The sequence below is a fragment of the Ictalurus punctatus genome, chromosome 21 (genome assembly GCF_001660625.3).
Source record: "Ictalurus punctatus breed USDA103 chromosome 21, Coco_2.0, whole genome shotgun sequence".
NCBI classification, from domain to species: domain Eukaryota; kingdom Metazoa; phylum Chordata; class Actinopteri; order Siluriformes; family Ictaluridae; genus Ictalurus; species Ictalurus punctatus.
The window spans coordinates 16,464,473-16,485,585 of NC_030436.2; the positions used below are offsets into that span (position 1 = coordinate 16,464,473).

Consider the following 21,113-nt stretch of genomic DNA (forward strand, 5'->3'; position numbering starts at 1 on the left):
TTTCACCTCCTGAAGAGGAGATTCAAGGGAGAAACCCCTTGAAACAAACAACTGAAAGAAGCTGCCTGGAAGGCGAAAGCCTGGAAAAGCATCACAAAAGAAGAAACCATCAATTTGATAATGTTACTAAATCACAGGCTTTATGCAGTTTTTGCAAGCAAAGGATTTGCAACCAATTATTAAGTATTATTTACTGTAATTTACTTCAAGCCTTATCTGTTCCTATACTTATGCTCACTTAAAAAAAAAAAAAAAAATTGTGTGGCCTGATACAAAAGATTCCATATTTTATGTTGTTTAACACATCTAGTTCTAAATACCAGGAAATAAAATCTGCAATCTTAAACTCTCATTTCATATCCTTCTTTTGATCCTAAACCACAAAGCATTCTTCAGATTAAATATTTCAGGTTGAACCGGTCAGCGCTGAGCATGGGGGACGTTTCCTTGACCGATTGTTGTCGTAGATGTGTTAGTATGTCCCGTAAGGCCGGTGGAGCGTTTCCGTGACCTGCGGCCTGATGAACTGGCAGATTTGTTCAGCACCACGCAGAGAGTGGCCAACGCTGTAGAGAAACACTTCAGTGCCTCCTCCTTGACCATCGCTATCCAGGTAAACATTTCTCTCGCACACTGAATTCATAGATTCATGACATATAAATCCCAATAAAGTCCATTTCAGTTCCATATTCCACTACAAAATGTAGTTAACTAACTTATTCTGTCTCGCCCACTATGTGTAACATGGCCTGTTAGGTAAAATTAGTCAGCTACCCCTCCTTATTCTACACTAATGGCATTATGGAACTACGATTATTGTTTTTTTTTTTCTTTTCGTTCCCCTTATCTTTTCAGTCTACAATTGAGAATCCATCATTAATAATGGTCTAACTAATGGATTCTGTTACCATGTTTCCATGAGAACAGCTTTATCAAAGAAATGTTAAAGAGCCATAAAAACTATATGTTGCTGTAAGCCATTTGCACTGCCTATTGTTCTTTTACATCTGTCTGTCTGTTCCTCAAGGGATTCTTAAATTACAGTCTTAGTTATTTCACATGCATGGAGAACTAACAGCAGAATACCACCTGCTGGAATATTCATGAGAGAGAGAGAGAGAGACAGAGAGAGAGAGAGAGAGAGAGAGAGAGAGAGAGAGAGAGAGAGAGAGAGATAGTACCTTCATTTTGCATAACCTTTGATATTTATGCTAATTCCAGATGGTTTCTCTCCCACTGTGCTGCGCAGCCTGACAAAAGAAAATCATTTCACTTATCTGACGAAAAGCTATAATCAATATTCCTTCACTCAAAGGCAGTGCGACAAGATTGGAGATTAGATGTGTCTGCTTTCAGCAGATTGTCCCAGGCTGCACGGTACCCACAGTTCCCAATAAAAAAAAAATAGTTCCATGCTGGAGTTCTTTTATTTTCCTGTAAAAACAAAGCAAAAAAAAGGTGATGGAAATGAAAAGAATCAAAACTGTTTGTTCTGACCCCGTGGAGGCTGTCTCTCAGATTTACATCACAATCTTGGTAGCACTGTGGTTACGGTTCTGTGCTAATCATTTGAAGTTCGTGAGCTCTAAACCCTGATGGTTCGTTAGATAGCTCACCAAAGGGTTCTGAAAATTTGTCTTCAAAGCCTAATTCAACACCTTCTTCTCTCTTGGCTCGTTTATCTGAAATTAAATCATGGTTTACATGCAATTTTCTTAAGGTTAACAATGAGAAGACTGAGATCTTATTAGTAGGCACTAAAGACACAAAAACTGAAAAATTTTCAAAGTTTTACATTGACTATTGACAACTCTGTTAGCTCTCTTTCCCTTAAGGGTAAGGGTCTGGGTGCCATCCTTGACGGTACTTTATCGTTTAAGGCACGTGTTAATAACATTACACGGTCAGCATATTACCATCTGTGAATTAGTCATCATCTTCGACCATCTCTGAACTAATAGGACTGCTGCCCTTGTCCATGCATTAGTTATGTCTCGTATTGCGTATTGTAATTGTCTTCTCAGTGGTGTTTCACAAAAGCTTTTTTTTGTTTCACAAAAGCTTTTTCACAAACTTCAAAAAGTCCAGAGTTCAGCAGCCCAGATCATTACGCGAAAACCTTCGATTGAGCACACGTCTCCAGTTCTTAGATAATCCCATTGGCTTCCAGTTAGATACTGGAGTCAATTTAAGATTTTACTTTTCACTCATGAGGCTCTTCATTATTTAGCACCATCACATCTTCGTGATCTTTATGTTTTTCACCTTTAGGTCTTCTGCTTCTATAACTCTTGTTACACCTTCTGTACATTTACTACCATGGGATATAGAGCTTTAAGTTGTACTGCGCCGAGTCTTTGGAATACCTCGCCTCAAGACATACGTAATAATTCAAGTCTTTCCATTTTTAAATCACGTCTTTAAAATAATTTTAGCAGAATAGATTATTCTGTTTGATATAGCTTTTGTATATTGTTGTATATTGTTTCTTTTTATATTGCTCATGTTTTTTTTTTTTTTTTGTAAGGCATCCTTGAGTGTCTTGAAAGGTGCCCATAAATAAAGTGTATTATTATTATTATTATTATTACATGTAACCTTTAAGATTTCCCCCAGATGGACAAATCAAAGAGCCCTTAAGGGGGTTGATGGAATGGTACTTCTTATTTATTTATTTATTAATGTACAGCTCTACACTCTTTGAAAAAGTATCCTAAAGTTGTTCTAGGATTCTAAACAGAACCTTTCACAGTTCCTCTAAAGGAACAAATCAAAAAGGGTTGTTAATGGAATTTTTCTATTGAAGTGCTTGTCACTTCATCCTTTTTTTTTTCTTCATCAGGGATGTCAAATAAACAGAAAGGCATGCAGGCCAGGACTGGCTCAATAAATCTTCTAATCTTTATTCTAACTTATTCTGTCTCGCCCACTATGTGTAACATGGCCTGTTACGTAAAATGAGTCTGCCACCCCTCCTTGTTCTACACTAATGGCATTATGGAACCACAATTATTTTTTCTTTGTTCCCCTTATCTTTTCAGTCTACAATTGAGACTCCATCATTGATAATGATCTAACTAATGGATTCTGTTACCATGGAAAAATCATCCATGTGGACAGCTTTAGCGAAGAAATGTTAAAGAACCATAAAAACTATATGTTACTATAAGCCATTTGCACTGCCTATTGTTCTTTTACATCTGTCAGTCTGTTCCTCAAGCGATTTTTTAAAATTCAATCTTAGTTGCATGGAGAACTCAGGAGAATACCACCTGCTGGAATAATGTATTGAATTGAAGTGCATCTCAGTTCCTTAAGGTTTTTTTTTTTTTTTGGATAGCTCACCCATGGGTTTCTGCTTCTGTTTGTTTGAGGGTTCATACTTTTTCCCAGAGAGGGCAATTGAAAGAGACTGTAAGGGTGGTTGGTTTAATTTGTTTAATTAACATATGGCTCTAAACTCCTCCAAACTTTGTTCTACAACTCACCAATGGGTCAAAGTGTTTCTGCTTGTTCTAGGGGTTAACATTAAACCTTTAAGAGTTCCTCCACAGGGACACACTGAAGATCCCTTAAGGGTGGTTAATGAATGGTTTTGGTTTTCTTTTATTAAAGTACATCTCTACACTCTTCGAATAAAAGGTTCCTCAAGGATTCTTTGGATAGCTTGCCAAAGGCTTCTTTGTTCTAGAGTTCTACGTGGAACCTTTTTGAGTTCCCCCAGCATGACAAACCAAAGAGCTTTAAGGGTAGTTGATGGATGAGTTCTTTCAGAGTGAAAAATCAAAGAGGCATTTGGTGAGCTGTTCAAAGAATGCTTGATGGGACTGTTTTTTTTTTTGTTTTTTTTTTAATTATTATTATTATTATTAAAATGCAGCTTTGCACTCTTTGAAAGTAATGTTCTTTGGCTAGCTCACCAAAAGGTTTCTATTTCTGTTCTTGTTCCAGGGTTCTACATGGAACCTTTAAGAGTTCCCTTAGAGGGGCAATCCAAACAGCCCTTAAGGATGATTGACATATTTTTTTTATTTAAGTGCAGCTCTACACTCTTTGAAGAAAGGTTCCTCAAGGGTTCTTAATAGTTAATCCTTTGTAGACTTCTAAAGGAGAGCTCCTCATTTCCCTAGATGGAAACCATGAAACCTAAAAGGGTGATATATTAAACTTTTTTTGTTGAGAATGCATGCCTGCTTTAGATTATAGTAGGTTGTCTTTAAATCTGTTTAAATCTGGAACCCTCTGGAGGACCCTTTAAACCCATGGCTATCTGAAGAACCCTTGAATAAATGTAAATGGTAAGATTCTGGAAACATGTTTATCGCAGTACACATGATACCATATAGAGTATATGTTTGAGATCATTGGGCTTTTAAGGTTCAATTAGTATTCTACTAAGGCATAGGATTTATACACCGTGATAATCTGTATGCATTAGGAATAGAAATGTGTCGCCTAGTTTCAACCCCAGCTGTCAGTCAAGTGAGGTTGGCTATATCCATGACAATTAACAAGTTCTTTTTTTGGACCAACCCTGGTCTACTGAGATGACATTTAGGGACAACTTTGTCATACATATTCACATCTTCCACATTTCTGTAACACAAATCATTTTCACAGATCCACAATTCTAAATCCTAAGTGTTCTCACAACTATTCAGGAACTTGTGACAATCCCTTGATTGTCAAATATGTGAAAAATAGGTGGAAAGGTAAAAACCTCACTTCAAAATTCATGAGGTGCTACAGCGGTGCCACAATTCATTTGAAATTAAAATGCTGCTGAATTATTGACAGGGATACTTCAGAATTCCAAACCATTCCTAATTATCTGCTTCTGTTCCCAACAGGATGGACCCGAGGCCGGACAGACGGTGAAGGTAAAGACACCTCCTTTAAATTTATCATGAGGCCTCACTGATGCTTAGCTTGGACCCAAATCCGTGGAGTTCGTCAATTTTTAATGGGGTTATTTTAAAATACTTTGTCTATATCTTTATGGGTGAAGGTTGGAATGACAGACTGAGACAGTAAGAGTTTTGGATGAAAGTCTTTGCCAGAGGCCCACATTTTTCATACATCCTCGTGGTTGCTCTGTTACAACATTAAATGTTGAATTGTGATTCTTTGCACTCAAGAGTACGACTCTGGTTAGGGTTATCTGAAATAATCAAGGACATGTTGTTTAGCTCTGTTTATGATTCCCCAGTTCAAATAGTGGCCATGGAAAGCACCAATGTGTGTTCGTGCACTTGCAGCAAGACTCCTTCTTTATCCATCAATTGTCTGTAGCGCTTATCCTACACAGGGTTGTGGGGATCTTATCCCAGGGGACTGAGGGCACAAGGTGGGGGACACCCTGGACGGGGTGCCAATCCATCGCAGGGCACAATCACACACACACTCATTCACACACTACAAACAATTTGAAAATGCCAATCAGCCTACAATGCATGTCTTTGGACTAGGGGAGGAAACTGGAGTACCCAGTGGAAACCCCCAAAGCATGGGGAGAACAACCCTGGAGGTGTGAGGCAAAAATGCTAACTGTTAAGCCACCTTGCCCCCCACTCCTACGTTATACTGTTAGCTAATTGATTTAAGATGAAGTGCATTGGCTAGCTTCTTGGGACCTTGGATTGAGTAGGTTTGCAGTAGAGAATTTTCACTTGTTTTGGAATACCCCATTTATCTATAACCGATAGTGGCTGACCGTCAAGAACAATATAGTGGTAAGGGCTGTACTTTTCACTCGGCTAGCACTCTCTGTAGACATTTTGTCTTGTCTAGCTAGCATTTGTTGCAGTGATGATTGCTTCTATGTTGATGCTGTAGTTCCTTTTGATATTGTCGGAGAGCGCAGATTGCAGTCTGCTTTGCTTTGATTCCCATCATCCATTTCATGTCATTTCATATCATCTGTCATTATCGCAGCAATGTACACCAGGCTTGTGTCATATATTATCACATAGTATCAGATGTCATTATCCGAGCATGTAAGTGTCAGTGCATCCTAAATAAGCATATGGTCCGCATATGGTCCGTGAAACTAAACAGCTCAGCACGGAGTTCATTGAAATCCAGCACGACGCTTCCAGATTTGACAAATTAGGCCCCCTTCTTTTTTATGGACATGAGCTGATGAAGAAAAGCAGGTAGCGTGCTGATTGCAATGAAGAAGGGTTCGACTAAGATCTTAATTCTGCACAGAAAGGCAATTGTGGTCCTGGCCTTGCAACGTTAAAACATTGGTGTTAATATTCCGAGTTTGATTAGCCTGATCAGCAGTGATTAGGGTTACAGTGTAACTCGGCAGGACTGTAGATCACCATAAGTCGCTTTGGTATCGTTTGAAATTTAAATAACCCACATCATACTGGGTCTCTGAATCTTTCTTAAGTCATCAGTGTGATTATTTCCTGAGCATTTTCCATAATTTGATGCACGTTGCTAGAATAATTTCCATGATGAATGGAGGATAATTGCATTTTTAATAAGTAATTTTATGTATTTTTAAAAAAAAAAGTATTTTATGTTTTTGTAGTCAATCTGCTAGGACTAGTATTGTAGTGATTGCTTAAAACACTCACAATCCAAGTTCACTGAATAAGTTGAGCAAATTTTGATATTTTCCACCATTCTCACCCCCCCCCAATGCTAATTTTCCTATTGAATGGCATTAACAGTGTTGTCCCTAATGTGCACATACCCAGTTTTACTGCATATGGAAGTTTATTAATTATACATTTATAGTGGTTGCAGTGAGAGAACTGCCTGTAGCCTGAAGTAGGGAGTAGTATTGAAATGTTAATGGTGTAATTCGATGAGAAGTTGTAAAGCCAGGGAACCCAGAGGAGGCCCCATAATCCCAATGACTCTAATCAGACCCGCGGCCACAGGATCTGCCATTTCCGACTCGTCAAATCGAAAACGAAATATCTGCGTATTACATAAAAACCATAACATTGAGCTTCTTTTTTTTGGGAGCGGAAAAAAAAGCTACACACTTCCACTTTATGTCTCTGAAGGCACAAGATTTAAAGTCACTTTCCCTGCAAACGAGTTACTCCGCATAGGATCCGGTGAAATCCTTCAGTAAACGTGGGCTGATCCGATTACGAGGTATCCAGCAGCACGTCCGTTGTGCATTACATTTTCATGCGCTCTTGTTTCCTGAGTGATGTGAGCATTGCGTCTAAGCCTTTACCTTCAAGAGATCTTCAAATAAGTGCCTGTGGCCTCTTCAGATAGAAAGCAGCTCCTTTAGTTAATGAAAAAGACGCAGAAGTGGTTCATGGATCAGAAACCCGTATCTGATGGGTCATAGCTATATCACCTTTATAGTCATGTTTATTGTTAGATACAAATTGGACAAATGGATTCCGATGTCCCTCTGGACGCTGGACCCAAACCATTAAAACAGCATCGCCTGGTCCAACATCACCTGGTCTTTTTGCAGTCTTCAACGGCTTGTGGAAGTGTAACTTCAGATTCCTTTTCCTAGCTGAAGCAGAGGAACCCGATATTGTCTTCTGTTGTTGGAGCCCATTCAGCTCAAGAGTTGGGATGTTGTGAGTTCTGAGACACTTTTCCGCTCACAACAGTTGGAAAGAGTAATTATTTGTGAAGTCGAACCAGTCTGGACGTCCTCTTCTGATCTCTCTCATCAACAAGGCTGTCGCGCTCTGGACTTTTTAAAAAATTTTTTGCACCATTCTGTAAAAACTCTAAAGAGCGCTATGTGTGAAAATCCCAGGAGATCAGTAGGTCTTGATGTTATGCCATTCCATCACATCGATAGTGTAATGGTAAACTATTATTGGACCCCAAAACATTACAAGGCACTTTTATCAACCTGATGTTTTTTTTTTTTTTTTGTAAATTCAGCAGCAATGAACATAGTTAGGAAAGTAAACTCTCTGTGAATCTCTTTATATTCACAATTTCACCCAAAAGGCAAAGGTAATGAAAGAAAAGCAAAGCAAAGCTGTCCTCACAAAAAAAAAAAACATATTTACTTCTGCTTAATGGATGGGTTTGGGAATGCTTGGATTTCAGTGTTGTCTTTTTTTTGCCACAGTTGTTAATGTTGCTTTTGCTCCCTCTCGTCTCATCTCCTTCGTATTCATTAGCCCCGCAGTGCATGCTGGTAGCATCAATCCTCCCCGGTGGAGAAAAACAGCCCTGCGGTCATAGCATTAACAGCAAGGCGCGAATTCCTCCATGCTGCCGAACCCCGCATACTCAATCACCTCCTCTAATGGCTGTGGTATCCTAAAATGGAATTTTGACTTATTGGTTGGCCTGGAAGTTCTGCGGCATGGTCGGAAGTTTGTGTTGGAGTCGTGTTCTACGTGGTACTTGAGGAGTTAACTGGTCCATGAGCCATCTGCTGTCTGGGGAGACTGATTCTTGAAATTGTGTTAAGAAAAAAATAAATCAACATGAATTATTAATAAACACAATGAAGCTGTTTTCAGAAGTGAGCTCTATAGGAGTGAAAATATGAGAATACGAGCTAAAAAAAACACCTCTGGTGAACCTCCTTTTAATCTTTATTTTTATTGCCAATTTAGTGATGGCCAATTTCTCAGCTGCTGTGAGTTTGAGAGGAGATGATATAGGTTGTCAATATAAACAAGGTTAAATTGAAATAGATTTCAGATGGAATTTTCCACTCGAATGGATGAACTGTGGCCCGGGCTGAGAAACTCGCATCCATTCTCAACATGGCCTGCAAATAATCTGCGGACCTGATACAATTTTGTGTTATATCTTTCGATCTTTTTGCTGTAGGGACGACGGCCATCTTTGGGGCAGTGTGAAAGCCTTAATGGAGAGGACTCCATTAACGTACTGCATGCTTCTTAAGTAAGCAAGTAGAGTAATCTCCATATTTTATAAACTCATTTTCACCACGGACTTACTCTAAATTAGACTCCTGCCCAGTCCTTTTATGAAAACAGATTATCTTGTGCACGTAGCACACCTGCTATGTTAAGTGCGCTCGTGCCATTTGTCACCGGTGTTATTGCAATCAGGTGCTGGGAGTTTAAAAAAAGAGGGTGTGATTGAATAAAAAAAGCCACACTCTATAGAAATGAATGCATTTTTACTAACTTCCCAGCCTGAAGCTACATGAGGACCGAAGAGTGTTCTAAGTATTCATATGGTAAAATTGGGTTTCCTCATTCTCCATCTAGCAGAATGAAAGCGGGGAATGACTCAGGAATTTAGTCATTTGTCTTCCTTAGGAGGGTCATTTATCTTGCTTCTAGAGCATGATGGTCTGAAGTACATTAAAAAAATGCCTGAATATATACATCATTGCCAACATAACTCAGTTGTGTGTATATGGACTAGTCAGATCAATGGCTCTTGGCTTATAATGGATTTATAACATATTTATCTTTATGTGTGGAGAAGGTCATTGCAGTACACATGCCTCTTGTACATCCTCTCCTAGTGTCTATAGCTAAGGGATTATTCGGATGATGTTTGGACTGGAACTTGTTGCACGCTGGACATCTATTGATCCTACTTTAAGCAAACTCCAATTAACATTATTACCGCTCCTAGCCTTGGATGTGTACAGTGCCCTCCAGCCAGTGGATGTGTACATGAAGTACTCCATATGGCTACTGTACCTCTCTGTGTGCGCCAAAACCACCTCTGGTGTTTATCGACCAACCTCTATTTTGGTTTCATCTGCCCATAGAACCCGATCCCATTTAAAGTTCCAGTAGTGTCTGGCAAACTGAAGACGCCCGAGTTTGTTTTTGGATGAGAGTAGAGGCTTTTGTCTTGAAACCCTTCCAAACAACTAGTGTTGATGTAGGTGACTTTCTGACCCCAAGACACAACTAACCTCTGCAGTTCTAGAGCTGTGATCCTTGGAGATTTTTTGGCCACTCGAAACGTCCTCTTCAGAGTGCGTTGAGACGATATAAACACATGTCCAATTCCAGGATTATTCGTATCATTTCCAGTTGACTGGAGCTTCTTAATTGTTGCCCTGATGGTGGAAATGGGCATTTTCAATGCTTGTGCTATTTTCTCATAGCCACGCCCCATTTTGTGAAGCTCAACAACCTTTTGCCGCACATCACAGCTATATTCCTTGGTCTTACACCTCGTATGAATGACTAAGGGAATTTGGCCTATGTGTTACCTCATATTTATACCTCTGTGAAACAGGAAGTCATGGGTGAACAATCTCCTGTTCCTAGTCACCCAGGTGTACTTAAAAAAAGGTAAAATATCAGTGGGAATATACTTCAAATATATTTTTCTCATATGAATTCATAGGGGTGCCAATAATTGTTGCACACCTATATTTAACAAAGATTTTTTTTTTTGATAAACCTGTGTTGTGTTTGCAGTTGTTTGATATCCATGAGAGCAGAGTATTTTTGTGAATTGTTTTTAACAAAAGATCCAAAGGTTAAACAATAAAGACAATTTTTCACAGCCTTCTTAGCTCATATTTACCAAGGCTGCCAATATTAGTGGAGGGCACTGCATATCTGGTGAAGAGTGCTCGAGTTGGTCCTTTAGCTAAACCCCTTTTAATGTGCATTTGATTTGCGTTGGTAATTGAGTCACATCCTGATAAACACGATGTGTCCTTTTCTGTAATTAAGTGTGCTACCTTCACGAAGGACAGGATGTTGGAAGGAACATTTTGTCCCTTCTTTCCTCGCAGCAGAATCTTTCATTTTCATCTCGTCCATATCACATTGTTAAAATTGATTTGTTTTAAACTGTTTCATATGATGGGGGGCATGGTGGCTTAGTGGTTAGCACATTTGCCTTGCACCTTCAGGGTCAGGGGTTTGATTCCCAGCACCATCCTGTGTGCACAGAGGGTTTCCTTCACCCTGTGTGCATTGGGGGTTTTCTCCATGTACCCTGGTTTCCTCCCCAGTCCAAAGACATACGTTGTAGGCTGATTGGCATCTCTAAATTGTCCGTAGTGTGTGTAATGGCTGTGTGACTGTGCCCTGAGATGGGTTGGCACTCCATCCAGGGTTTTCCCCGCCTTGCCCCCAAGTCTCCTGGGATAGGCTCAGGGCTCCCCACGACCCTGTGTAGGATAAGCGGTACACAATCGGCATGATCGTGTCATAAATGTCTTGTTTTCTGTATAGTAATACCCTGGGTTTTAAAGCAAATGAATGGAATTTAAAAATAATCTGATTTAAGTTTATTACCCTGTACTGTGCTATCCATCGTTACCATTATGTTTAAATGAAAACCAAGCGCTCAAAACAAATCAGATGAAAATTAATTAGCCTGCATTTCTTGTGCTGGGATACCCAGTGTTGCCATTATGTTTAAAAGAAAATTGAGCACACAAAATAAATCAGATCTAAATTAATCATCCTGCAATTAGCCCGCTTGATTGAAACTTGCGTACTATGCGTGACTGGCAGATCTCACCAGAGGCCACGTAAATATTAGTGCTGCAGCGATCGCGTAGGTCCTCGCATCCATTGGCGTGTCTTTGTGCAAAGAGCAATTCAGAGCATATGCTAACCAGCGTGAAGTAAAATGGTCCCATCAAACCACAAAGCAAGATGAATCTCTTGGTAAATTACGCGCCGCTTTCGGAACCAAGCTTGCAGAAGGCTCTGGGGGAAAAATAAAAAATAAATCCTTCTTTCCATAATTAGGAGTTCTGGCTGCAAGAGAATGTCGCTTTAACCCCCTGTCTTAATAGGAGCACAGATGTTCATGACAAAATACATTTGTCTGGCTGTCTGACTAGATTTAACCTAAACAGTATAAATGGCGGAGCAGCCATTTTGCTCGTTTGTCCTGAGTCAGGAGCTAATTAATAGGCATCTGTTTTAATTATGAACTTTACAAACCTTTTATATTGAGAGTAGCTAGTTTCACGTCGCACATGTTTGTCATTGGGAAATCAGGTCCAGGGACGTTTGAGACGGTTTTTATTGAAGGACAAATGCAAACTTCTTGGAAAAACAGCAAAATCCATTAACAATTTTGAAGAGTATGGTCAATTCACGTCAAGTAGGGTTTGTTGTTATTCCTCGAAATAGATCATTCCTCCTGAAGTCACGGTGCTTGACTTAATGTGAAAGAGTAAGAGACAAGAGGATGAGTAACGCAGTGACACACGAACGTACAAAAGACCTTAAGAGAAAAGTCACACCAACCTCACACGTGAATAATCACACGATTCCACATTTGAACTTTTGTAATGTTGTGCACTATGTGGTTTATTTTCACAAAATCGGTGAAAATTTGTGGAAATTTAACAAGTGAAAATAAATGAACTGTGTAAAGGAAAAAATAAATCACGTGGAAATCAATGAATTATTTGTAAAAAAAAAAAATAAATCACAAACATCACATTGTTGATTCATTTCTTTTTACATGATTTTTTTTATGATTCCTTTTTCATGTACTAACGTTTCCACATCATTCATGTTTCACATTTGTATTTTTCCAGATTAATTCATTAATTAATTTTTCAAAAATGTGTGTATTTTCAGCTTAATTTTTCAAAGATTACTTTGTTTTAACCTGTTCATTTGTTTATGATTTGTTTATTTTCGTGTTTTTTTTTTACATGACTCATTTATTTTCACCTGTAATTTTTTTACATAATTTATTTATTTTCATGTTGTTATTATTATTATTATTTTTACGATTCATTAATTTTCACCTATTAATTTTGACATAATTTGCTAATTTTCAGGTTCTTTTTTACATGATATATTTATTTTCACATGGTAATGTATTATTTTTTTTTTTGTATTTTTTCTACATTATTTGTGTATTTTCACGTTAATTTTGACATGATTCGTTTATTTTCACGTTTTCACATGTAGTGCATGTAATTTCATATTATTCCCATCATGATGTCATACGGATGTGCCTGAATATCCATGTGCAATTCCGCGGCATAAAACTAACACACCTAACAGTACAGTAAACACTAAACTCTCCACAACAAACAGTACTTTAGTACAGTGCTAAACTCTGATTCGACTGAGAATCTCTATGAGCAGGTAAAATGACTTTGTAAAAGTTGATTTTGTAAACATGACATCTCTCTGGGATTTCAGAGCATTACACAAGCACATCTTCAGACACGCAGGAAAAGCTTGTCTCCTCAAAACACATGCAAATTGGGCCGTGACGCACGTTAAACGCCTGACCTTTCCGTAGCTCCTGGTTTTTTTTTTTTTTCCCTGTCTGAGTCACACTGATAAAATTAGAAATGGGATATCAAGAAGAAGCCTGCATGCGCTTTATACCAAGTGAGCATCCGGGTAGGACGGGAAAGGTCGGATACATGATTTTTATTGTTCCATGAGGCACAACCTGAGCTGATCACAACGCTATACGTGCTATAATACAGAAAACGAAATGACATCACATCAGCACACACATAGTTTCATGCATGGCCTCATTTTAGATCAGGCCTACACGAGGCTGTATTTAGCCTTGGATGCAGTCTGTTAGCCTTTAGTCCTAAAGTTTCGAATCTCCCCAGCTCTTCTAAATCCGTTCTAAAACGACTTCTTCCTAAACAAAAGCCGCTCACTGTATTTTTCTTCAACGTTTCCTCAAGGTAGACAAATTTAATAATACAGTCATTATGCAAATGGTCTCATTACCACATGGCAACAAGGCAGATGCCTGCAAACACGTTATGTTGTTTGTAAGATTTATAAACAGTTATTTGCCGAGCCACGCGCTGTTTATCAAAGCAGACTAATGAAAAATGAATAAAAAGCCCAGCGGTGTGGTTATTATACCCTGGACGGGTGCAGGATAGCATGACGAGGAGCTGTGATGATACATGGAGGGTGTTATTTGCGTAGATTTACGATCAACTCCTGATGTGTCCACTGATGATACTTCATAAAAGTGTCCGAAAACTCTAATTTGTCCGACGTGAGAGACAGAACGGCATGTCCTCACTCAACACCGTCTCAGGATGATAATATAAATGATAAAACTTGTAAGAAACTTACAAGGTGCCATTAGCTCTAACACTTTTATCGTGAACAAATCCAAATTGAAGAGATATTCAAACTGGAAACCTCCCAACTTCCCCTTGGTAGACCAGTGATGCATGACCTTCATGACCCATGGTGTGCGCAGTTATAGGAAAATAATAAACGGTGGCATGGTGTGATGTGGCCCGCTATAAAACCAGAGTTACCTTTACCACCCCAAAGTTTTCCAATAAAAGTATGTCCCGAAGTGTTTTATGTAGCTTACACCGCAGCAAGTTGCCAGTGTGATACTTTTTATCCGTTTATGGTTGCATTTAATGTTGTGGAATGTCTGTACAGGAAAGACAACATAGAGTAGTTCCTGTTATCATTTATGTTATAGCAGCTCTGACTGTAAACAGTCATTCCCTCACCAGACGCTCTGCTTGTTCTCTCTCTCTTGAAATAATTGTAAAAAATGCAGATTTTCATCTGACCAAGAAAACAGAAAGCACAACTTGGTCTGTCCTGAAGACTTTCCAGTAGAGGAAAACTACTGACGCTCAAGTTCAAGTGGCTTTATTGCCATTTCAACCATATACAGCTGGTACAGTACACAGTGAAATGGAACAACTTTCCACCAGGACCACGGTGCTACATAAAACAACACACTAACCACACGAGACACAGAACTAAATAAGACCTACATGTTTTTACATAAAGTGCACGTGAAAACGTGTGCTAGCGACACAGTACAGTACTATTAAAACAGGACAATAGGTACAGTAAGTGATAGTGTAGCACCGACCAGTACACAGTTTTAGTGTGGAAGTGTCTGATATAACAAGTAATGCAAAAGATAGGTGTCAAAGAGTAACAATATAATTTAAAAATGCTGTAAGTGTAAACATAAAATGCTATGGCTTAATCTTCAGCAGATTAGCTTATACCAAATATGGACCTAGTAGTTATTGCTGTAGCAGCCAGGTAAAGTGCATAATAATGACAAGAAATTAAATACGATATTTAGTACAGTAGGTATTGAAGTACAGTAGCAGCAAAAATGCAACAGAGTCAATGCAGGAATGTGTAAATATTGCACTGGGAATGGGATGGTGTTCAATTCAGTGTGTGTGTGTGTGTGTGTGTGTGTGTGTCAGTCTAGTCTCTGAGTATTGAGGAGTGCGATGGTTTGGGGGAAGAGGCTGTTACACAAGGTGGCCGTCAGGGCCAGAGCCGAATTCTTCGGTACCTTTTTCCAGACGGCAGCAGGGTGAAGAGTGTGTGCGATGGGTGTGTGGGGTCATCTACAATGTTGCTGGCTTTGCGGATGCTGCGTGTTGTGTAAATGTCTATGATGGAGGGGAGAGAGACCCCAGTGATCTTCTCAGCTGTCCTTACTATCAGCTGCAGGGTCTTGCGATCCGATACGGTGCGATTTCTGAACCAGATAGTGATGCAGCTGCTCAGGATGCTCTCAATAGTTCCTCTGTAGAATGTTGTGAGGATGGAGACTGGATGAACAACGACTGTGTTTATGTTTTGTGATAGTTGTGCCATGTTTTTCCTGAGCAGTTAAACTGCCCACTGTTCTTCAGAGAAATCCTCCAGGTCCTGCACATTCTTTACTTTTCCAGCACATTCTGTATATTTGACCCCTTTCCTTTTATCAGCGACTATATGATGTTGAGGTTCATCTTTTCACAGTGACGACGACTGAGGGACCCGTACACGACTATTACAAAAGGTGCGAACATTCACTGATACTCAAGAAGGCAACACGACACGTTAAGATCCAGGGGGGTGTAAACTTTTGAACAGGATGATTATTTTGTCTTCTGGGAAACATGTAAATATCTTATGTAGCTGAAGGCATAAGGGCAGTACTAAATGAAAAAAAAAATGAAGATCTTTAAACAAAGTAAAAACACTTTACAAAGATCATCCTGTTCAAAAGTTTAGCCCCCCCCCCCCCCTTCTCTTAATGTATCATGTGTCCTTCTTGAGCATCAGTGAATGTTTGCACCTCACTGATTGCAAATGTACTGGGAATGGTTCATTTATACAGGTCCCTGTGGATGCCCTTTTCCTACTATCATTTGAAGGGAACTTCATCAAAAAAACTAAACAAATAAAAAATTACTCCATTTCCGAATAATGCAGTAAACCCAACATGGTAAGTTTTGTTTAATTAAAAAAGAGCCAGTTGTGCAGGGACTCAAAACAGAGCGGGGGGAAAAAAAACCTTGACTAATGTGCACCCAAGGAGAGCGGAGTTTCACAAGCCACCCGTACAGATGGTCTAGTTTGTGACAGCATATTGCAGTGAGGAGCTGCAAAGGACGTCTGACAAAGTCAATTTAAGTTTTAAAACAATTTTAAAAAACCACATGTGCAAATCTCTGAGGTTTACCAGACCTACGCTTGGCGGAATTTACTGTAGCCCTCTTGTGAGCAGGGAGAGTAAATATTTACTTCAGAAAATCAGCATGGCCCCATGCCAGATTGTGAATTAATTAAGTATTGTATCTGTGCAGATATTGTGCTTGCTAGAGCGTGGCTGTGAGAAGTGATTGTGATGAAAGCTCTTTCTGTTTTTTTTTTTTTCTCGTACTTGTAGCATGTGCACGTCCACGTGCTGCCGAGGAAGCCTGGAGACTTTGAGAGGAACGACAGCATCTACGATGAGGTAACTGATGACAAGTTTACACCTTTTATTTCAGGCTTGGGGGGAAAGTTGGACTCTTATTATATTTGATAGAGAAAGATCTCTACACAGCGAATGCAAATAACAGTGTACGGGATCGGATAAATACACAAGCTACTCAAGAGTTCCTGTCCTGATGTGAAGCATTTCTTGAAGCATCAAGATGAAAGCTGCTGGATGTAAGATTTGTTCATTTGTGGTATAAGGAGCCCCCTCTGGTAGAAACACGCTATTACAACTTACATTCAGAAGAACTTTCACAACATAGGTTCTTCACTGCACAAAATTTCCTGGTGAAATCAAAATGGAAGTTTGTTGGCTTTTAGTATGCGTATGTTAGCCTTATCTAATAAGCTGCGGTGTGCTCCAAAGCAGTGACAAAATGCGCATTTAGAAGATATATGCATTCAAAAATGACCGTCTCTCTCTACCATCAATACGGATCAACAATTTTGAAGACATCATTGTGCAATTCAGCTTCTCGTCAGATTTTCTGTCCAATTTTTGTGTATTTGCTAATTCTAGGCTTAGAAACTCAACCTTGTGAGTTGTTTAAGAGCAAAATACAGTCAGCAGAAAACAAATAAAATAAAATAATTCTTAGATTCAATGCTAAAAAGTATTATTATTGTTATTTTTATTATTACTATTTTCACTTTAGTGTCTCAAATGCTAGTGAGGTAGGTAACATCAATGATGAGTGACCACTCGTCTTCCACTTCAACTTCCACAATTTCCACTCATGCTTTATGGCCATACCTTCATTTAGAATCTGTCCAAACAGAGGGCGTCTTCCACCCAGCCTGGGGCTTCACACTGTTGCTCCAGATCCTTCTACGATAAACTGCTGCCACGTTTCATGCGCTATTCTCATAAATACTAATCTGGGTCACGCAAGCAAGAGGACACACATAAACGTCAGCGATGCGCCGATATGCTGTGCATCCTCAGGCTAGCCGTAAATGCGGCAGGTAGCCACAACACCACTTTTCACTTCTTATTGCAGCCTCCTACCCAGATATTTGCAAATGTATCACGATGACAAACCCACACAGAAATTCCTTTGTGGTTTTTATAGTTCCGTCCCTATTCCGATATATATTCCGCTTTACCCCCCCCCCCCCCCCATTTGTTGTACTGTGACATTTTAAATGTGCAATCATTGCTGCTAGAGGGAATAAATAAATAACAGCCACTACAGGATATTCTAATGACCACCCTGAATAGAAAGCAGCCTGCGTTTACTAATACCGCAAAGTGCTTCGGGAGGGGGGCATGGGGGTCGGGAAGAATAAAATAAATATGCTTGTTTTGTGAGAGCAGTCAAGAAATTTTCACGTGTCTATAAATAATCATTAAAGGCCTTTCTGGTGCATGTCTTGGTACTAAACGGCGTGTAGTCACACCTTTAAGCAGCAGAAGTGTTCAGCTAGCTGTTGCCCTTGAGGATGACCAGAGGAAACTGCAATTCTATTGTTTCCGTCTTTCTTTTTGCATGTGTTGTAATTGATGTCTGGAAGTGTAGTTCAGGAGCAGCGGGCTTGACCATTTTATTTGAAGGCCTAGTGAGTGGCATCTAGGTGAAGTAGCATGCAGAAACCTACTCTGTGTGGATGAATGTGCAAGGTTTTTACTTTTTTTTTTATTTTTGAAAAAGTCATACAAAATGAAAAATGGATCAATGCTGGAACAATTTGTATTACCTGTGATAACATCTCTGGAGGTTAGCACGTTCGCCTCACACCTCCAGGGTCGGGGGTTCGATTCCCGCCACGGCCCTGTGTGTGCGGGGTTTGCTAAGTATTTTTCTAAAAGTGTAGGTACGTATTTTGTGTTTTAGTCTCCAGTGATTGTTACAAAATGATAGTTCTACAACTAAATAATACACTAAATATAGTTCTAAAAAAAATAAAATAAAGTTCAATCTAGAACACGGAATTGATCTTTGCTCATTTTTATTCTTACTAACAGTCAGAAAGTTTCTGTTTAAGTAATTCAGTCGCTCTCTTTAGTCAGTTTTAATGAGGGTTCTTACAGAGACCGGAACAGAACAACAGTAGGACGGAAGTTAGAGTCCATCATGGTGGCGCTCACTGGTTTCTCAGGAACAAGGTGGATATTGTCATGATGTGAACGGTTGCCGTAATTATAGTAGTATGCGCACAAAGCCGTTTGCATGGCTGACAGAAACACGTCAGAGCAAAAGAGGAAAAATGGAGAAAAAAACTGCACAATCACCGTTTTAATGCTCGATTATTGATTGAGTACTCGTGCCCATCCCTAGTTTTAAGAGCATACACCAGTGGTTGCTTGTCCTTAGGGGTGCCATATATAATCATCGACAAATGTTAATCTACATAAAATCCACATTCACAGCTCCATACATTTTAAACTCTTTGAAATTATATGTTTTGCAATCGTGGTGCCGCATGCTAACTCTAGAGTTATTATTGCACCTAGTGGTCGCACAAAATGAATGGGATTACAATTCCAATGACTGCATTTTCCAGACTATAAGTTGCATAGTTTTTTTTTTGTTTGTTTGTTTGGTTTTTTTTGGACACCTAGTAAGCATGTACAAGTTATATCTTCTAGAAAGGAATTACAGTTGTCAAAAGTATGTGGACGGATTTACTCATTCATAATACATACAAGAATTAAATCCAGCCATGTTTTGGGTGACGTATTCTTTCTCTTAAAACATAACATTTAGAACATAAGGTGCGATTGCAAAAGCTCTGAAATTACAACAGTTTTTCTTACTTTTAATGTGGAAGAATGTTAATATACTATTAGAGAAGCCTACTGTTTTTTTGTGTTTGTTTTTTTGCTATGTAGGCCTGTTTCAATTCATGAACGCACACACAACAGTTCCATTATCGCACGTTGTTGCCATATGGCGACAGTTCAATTTTACCATTTTACAAAATACTCAAAATATATCAACTTGTTTAAATGATAAAAAAAAAAAAATTATGTTAACTTAACTCAGCATGTGTACATTTTTTCCTTTAAGTAATTTTGCCTCAATATTGAAAAATGTAACAAATTTTGAGAGCCCTCTGAGGATGACCTTCACCATGCCATGTGATTGCAGAAAAGGAAGTGCAAACAGCACTTCCTGGTCATCTCACATGGCATGTTTTTGTTATGTCAAAGTGAAAGTACCCCTTTTCCAGTTACATAGGAAAATAATAGTTTTGTATTATTGCCTATCGAAAAAAAATTGGAGATAAATGAAGGTGTGGCAACACCATGCAATGAAGGACTAACAGATGTCCATTGGGGCAGGAATCACACTGCCCTATGCTTGAGGGAGGAGCATCAGACAGGACAGTTAATTGGAGGGTTGTCAAGGTTGTAGTTTTACACTGAGTTGGGCTAGTTTAAAATGACATAAAGAATCATAAAGAAATCTATTAGATTTCCACAAACAGTGCCAAACTTTAAGTGCAGACAGTGTGTCTATGATGCACAGAAACATTTCTAATGTAAGATATATTTATAAATTGGTAGAGGTAAAAGGAGTGGATCGTATCTGTAAATCGGAAATAAATATGCACCACAGTGCATGCCAAGGCATAGTTTGCCTGGAAATTTAGCTGAAATTTGGCAACCTAGGTTAATGATATTAGCTCTTCTTCCTCACACCCTGTGACAACTACAACTGGAACTGTTGTATACACCTGCTGTACCAAAGATAGCTGAATAAAGGTACGTCTAAAAATGTTCAGACGAGCTGCTACACTGTATGCTGGATGACTGTTTATTTTTTCATGAGATAATAGCCTATAGCATAAGTGGTGTATGGAAATGACAGAAATGAAAAATGGACCTAATGTGTGAAAAATTCACCTCACATTTTCCCATTCATTCAACTCTTTCTCTCTCTGACTCGTTATCTGTCTGTCCTTTCCCCCCGTTCTTTCTCTCAGATATGCAGTTCTTTGTTTATACTTTCCTTCTATTCCTTTGTCTCTGGCTGTCATTGAACCTTTCTCCATCTCTTTGTCTTTCTCTTCGCCTCTCTCACCTCTAGCTCTGCCAACGCCTCTCTTTGTCTCCATCTCACACGTGCACCCGCGCACTCTCTCCCTCATCTGTCTTTCTCCTCTACCGCGGGCCTCAAACCGTCCGATCACAGGCCTCATCTCTGCTGCAGCTGATCCAGCCGTCACTCTGAGGCTGTTTATCCTCAAAGCGTTAGGCAGTGGCCTCGCAAGTGCCATTTTCTTTGTCACGTCACTTAGACGATGTGACATTCGGCACAGTGTGGTCATAAAGCGACTGACGGCGTCTCTCTCTGAAACACACTGGCTTTAGGTGTAGATTTTGTGCTCTTGCCTGCTCTGATGTGGAAGATGGCATTGGCAATTTTCTTTGCCGTGTCACCTTGAAGAAGAAGCAGCTGTCATTGTGTATCGTGCTTT

At 39.3% G+C, this 21,113-nt stretch overlaps 1 protein-coding gene across 1 annotated transcript in view; it reads left to right on the plus strand.

Annotated features, from left to right (window-relative positions):
- The window catches only part of fhit (fragile histidine triad diadenosine triphosphatase), a 265,926-nt gene that overhangs the window by 210,321 nt on the left and 34,492 nt on the right, over positions 1–21,113 (plus strand). Inside the window, exons 7-9 of the mRNA XM_053673957.1 lie at positions 468–613; positions 4,851–4,880; positions 16,597–16,665. Coding sequence (XP_053529932.1) covers positions 468–613; positions 4,851–4,880; positions 16,597–16,665 — 245 coding nt within the window. The remainder of the gene's footprint in view (positions 1–467; positions 614–4,850; positions 4,881–16,596; positions 16,666–21,113) is intronic.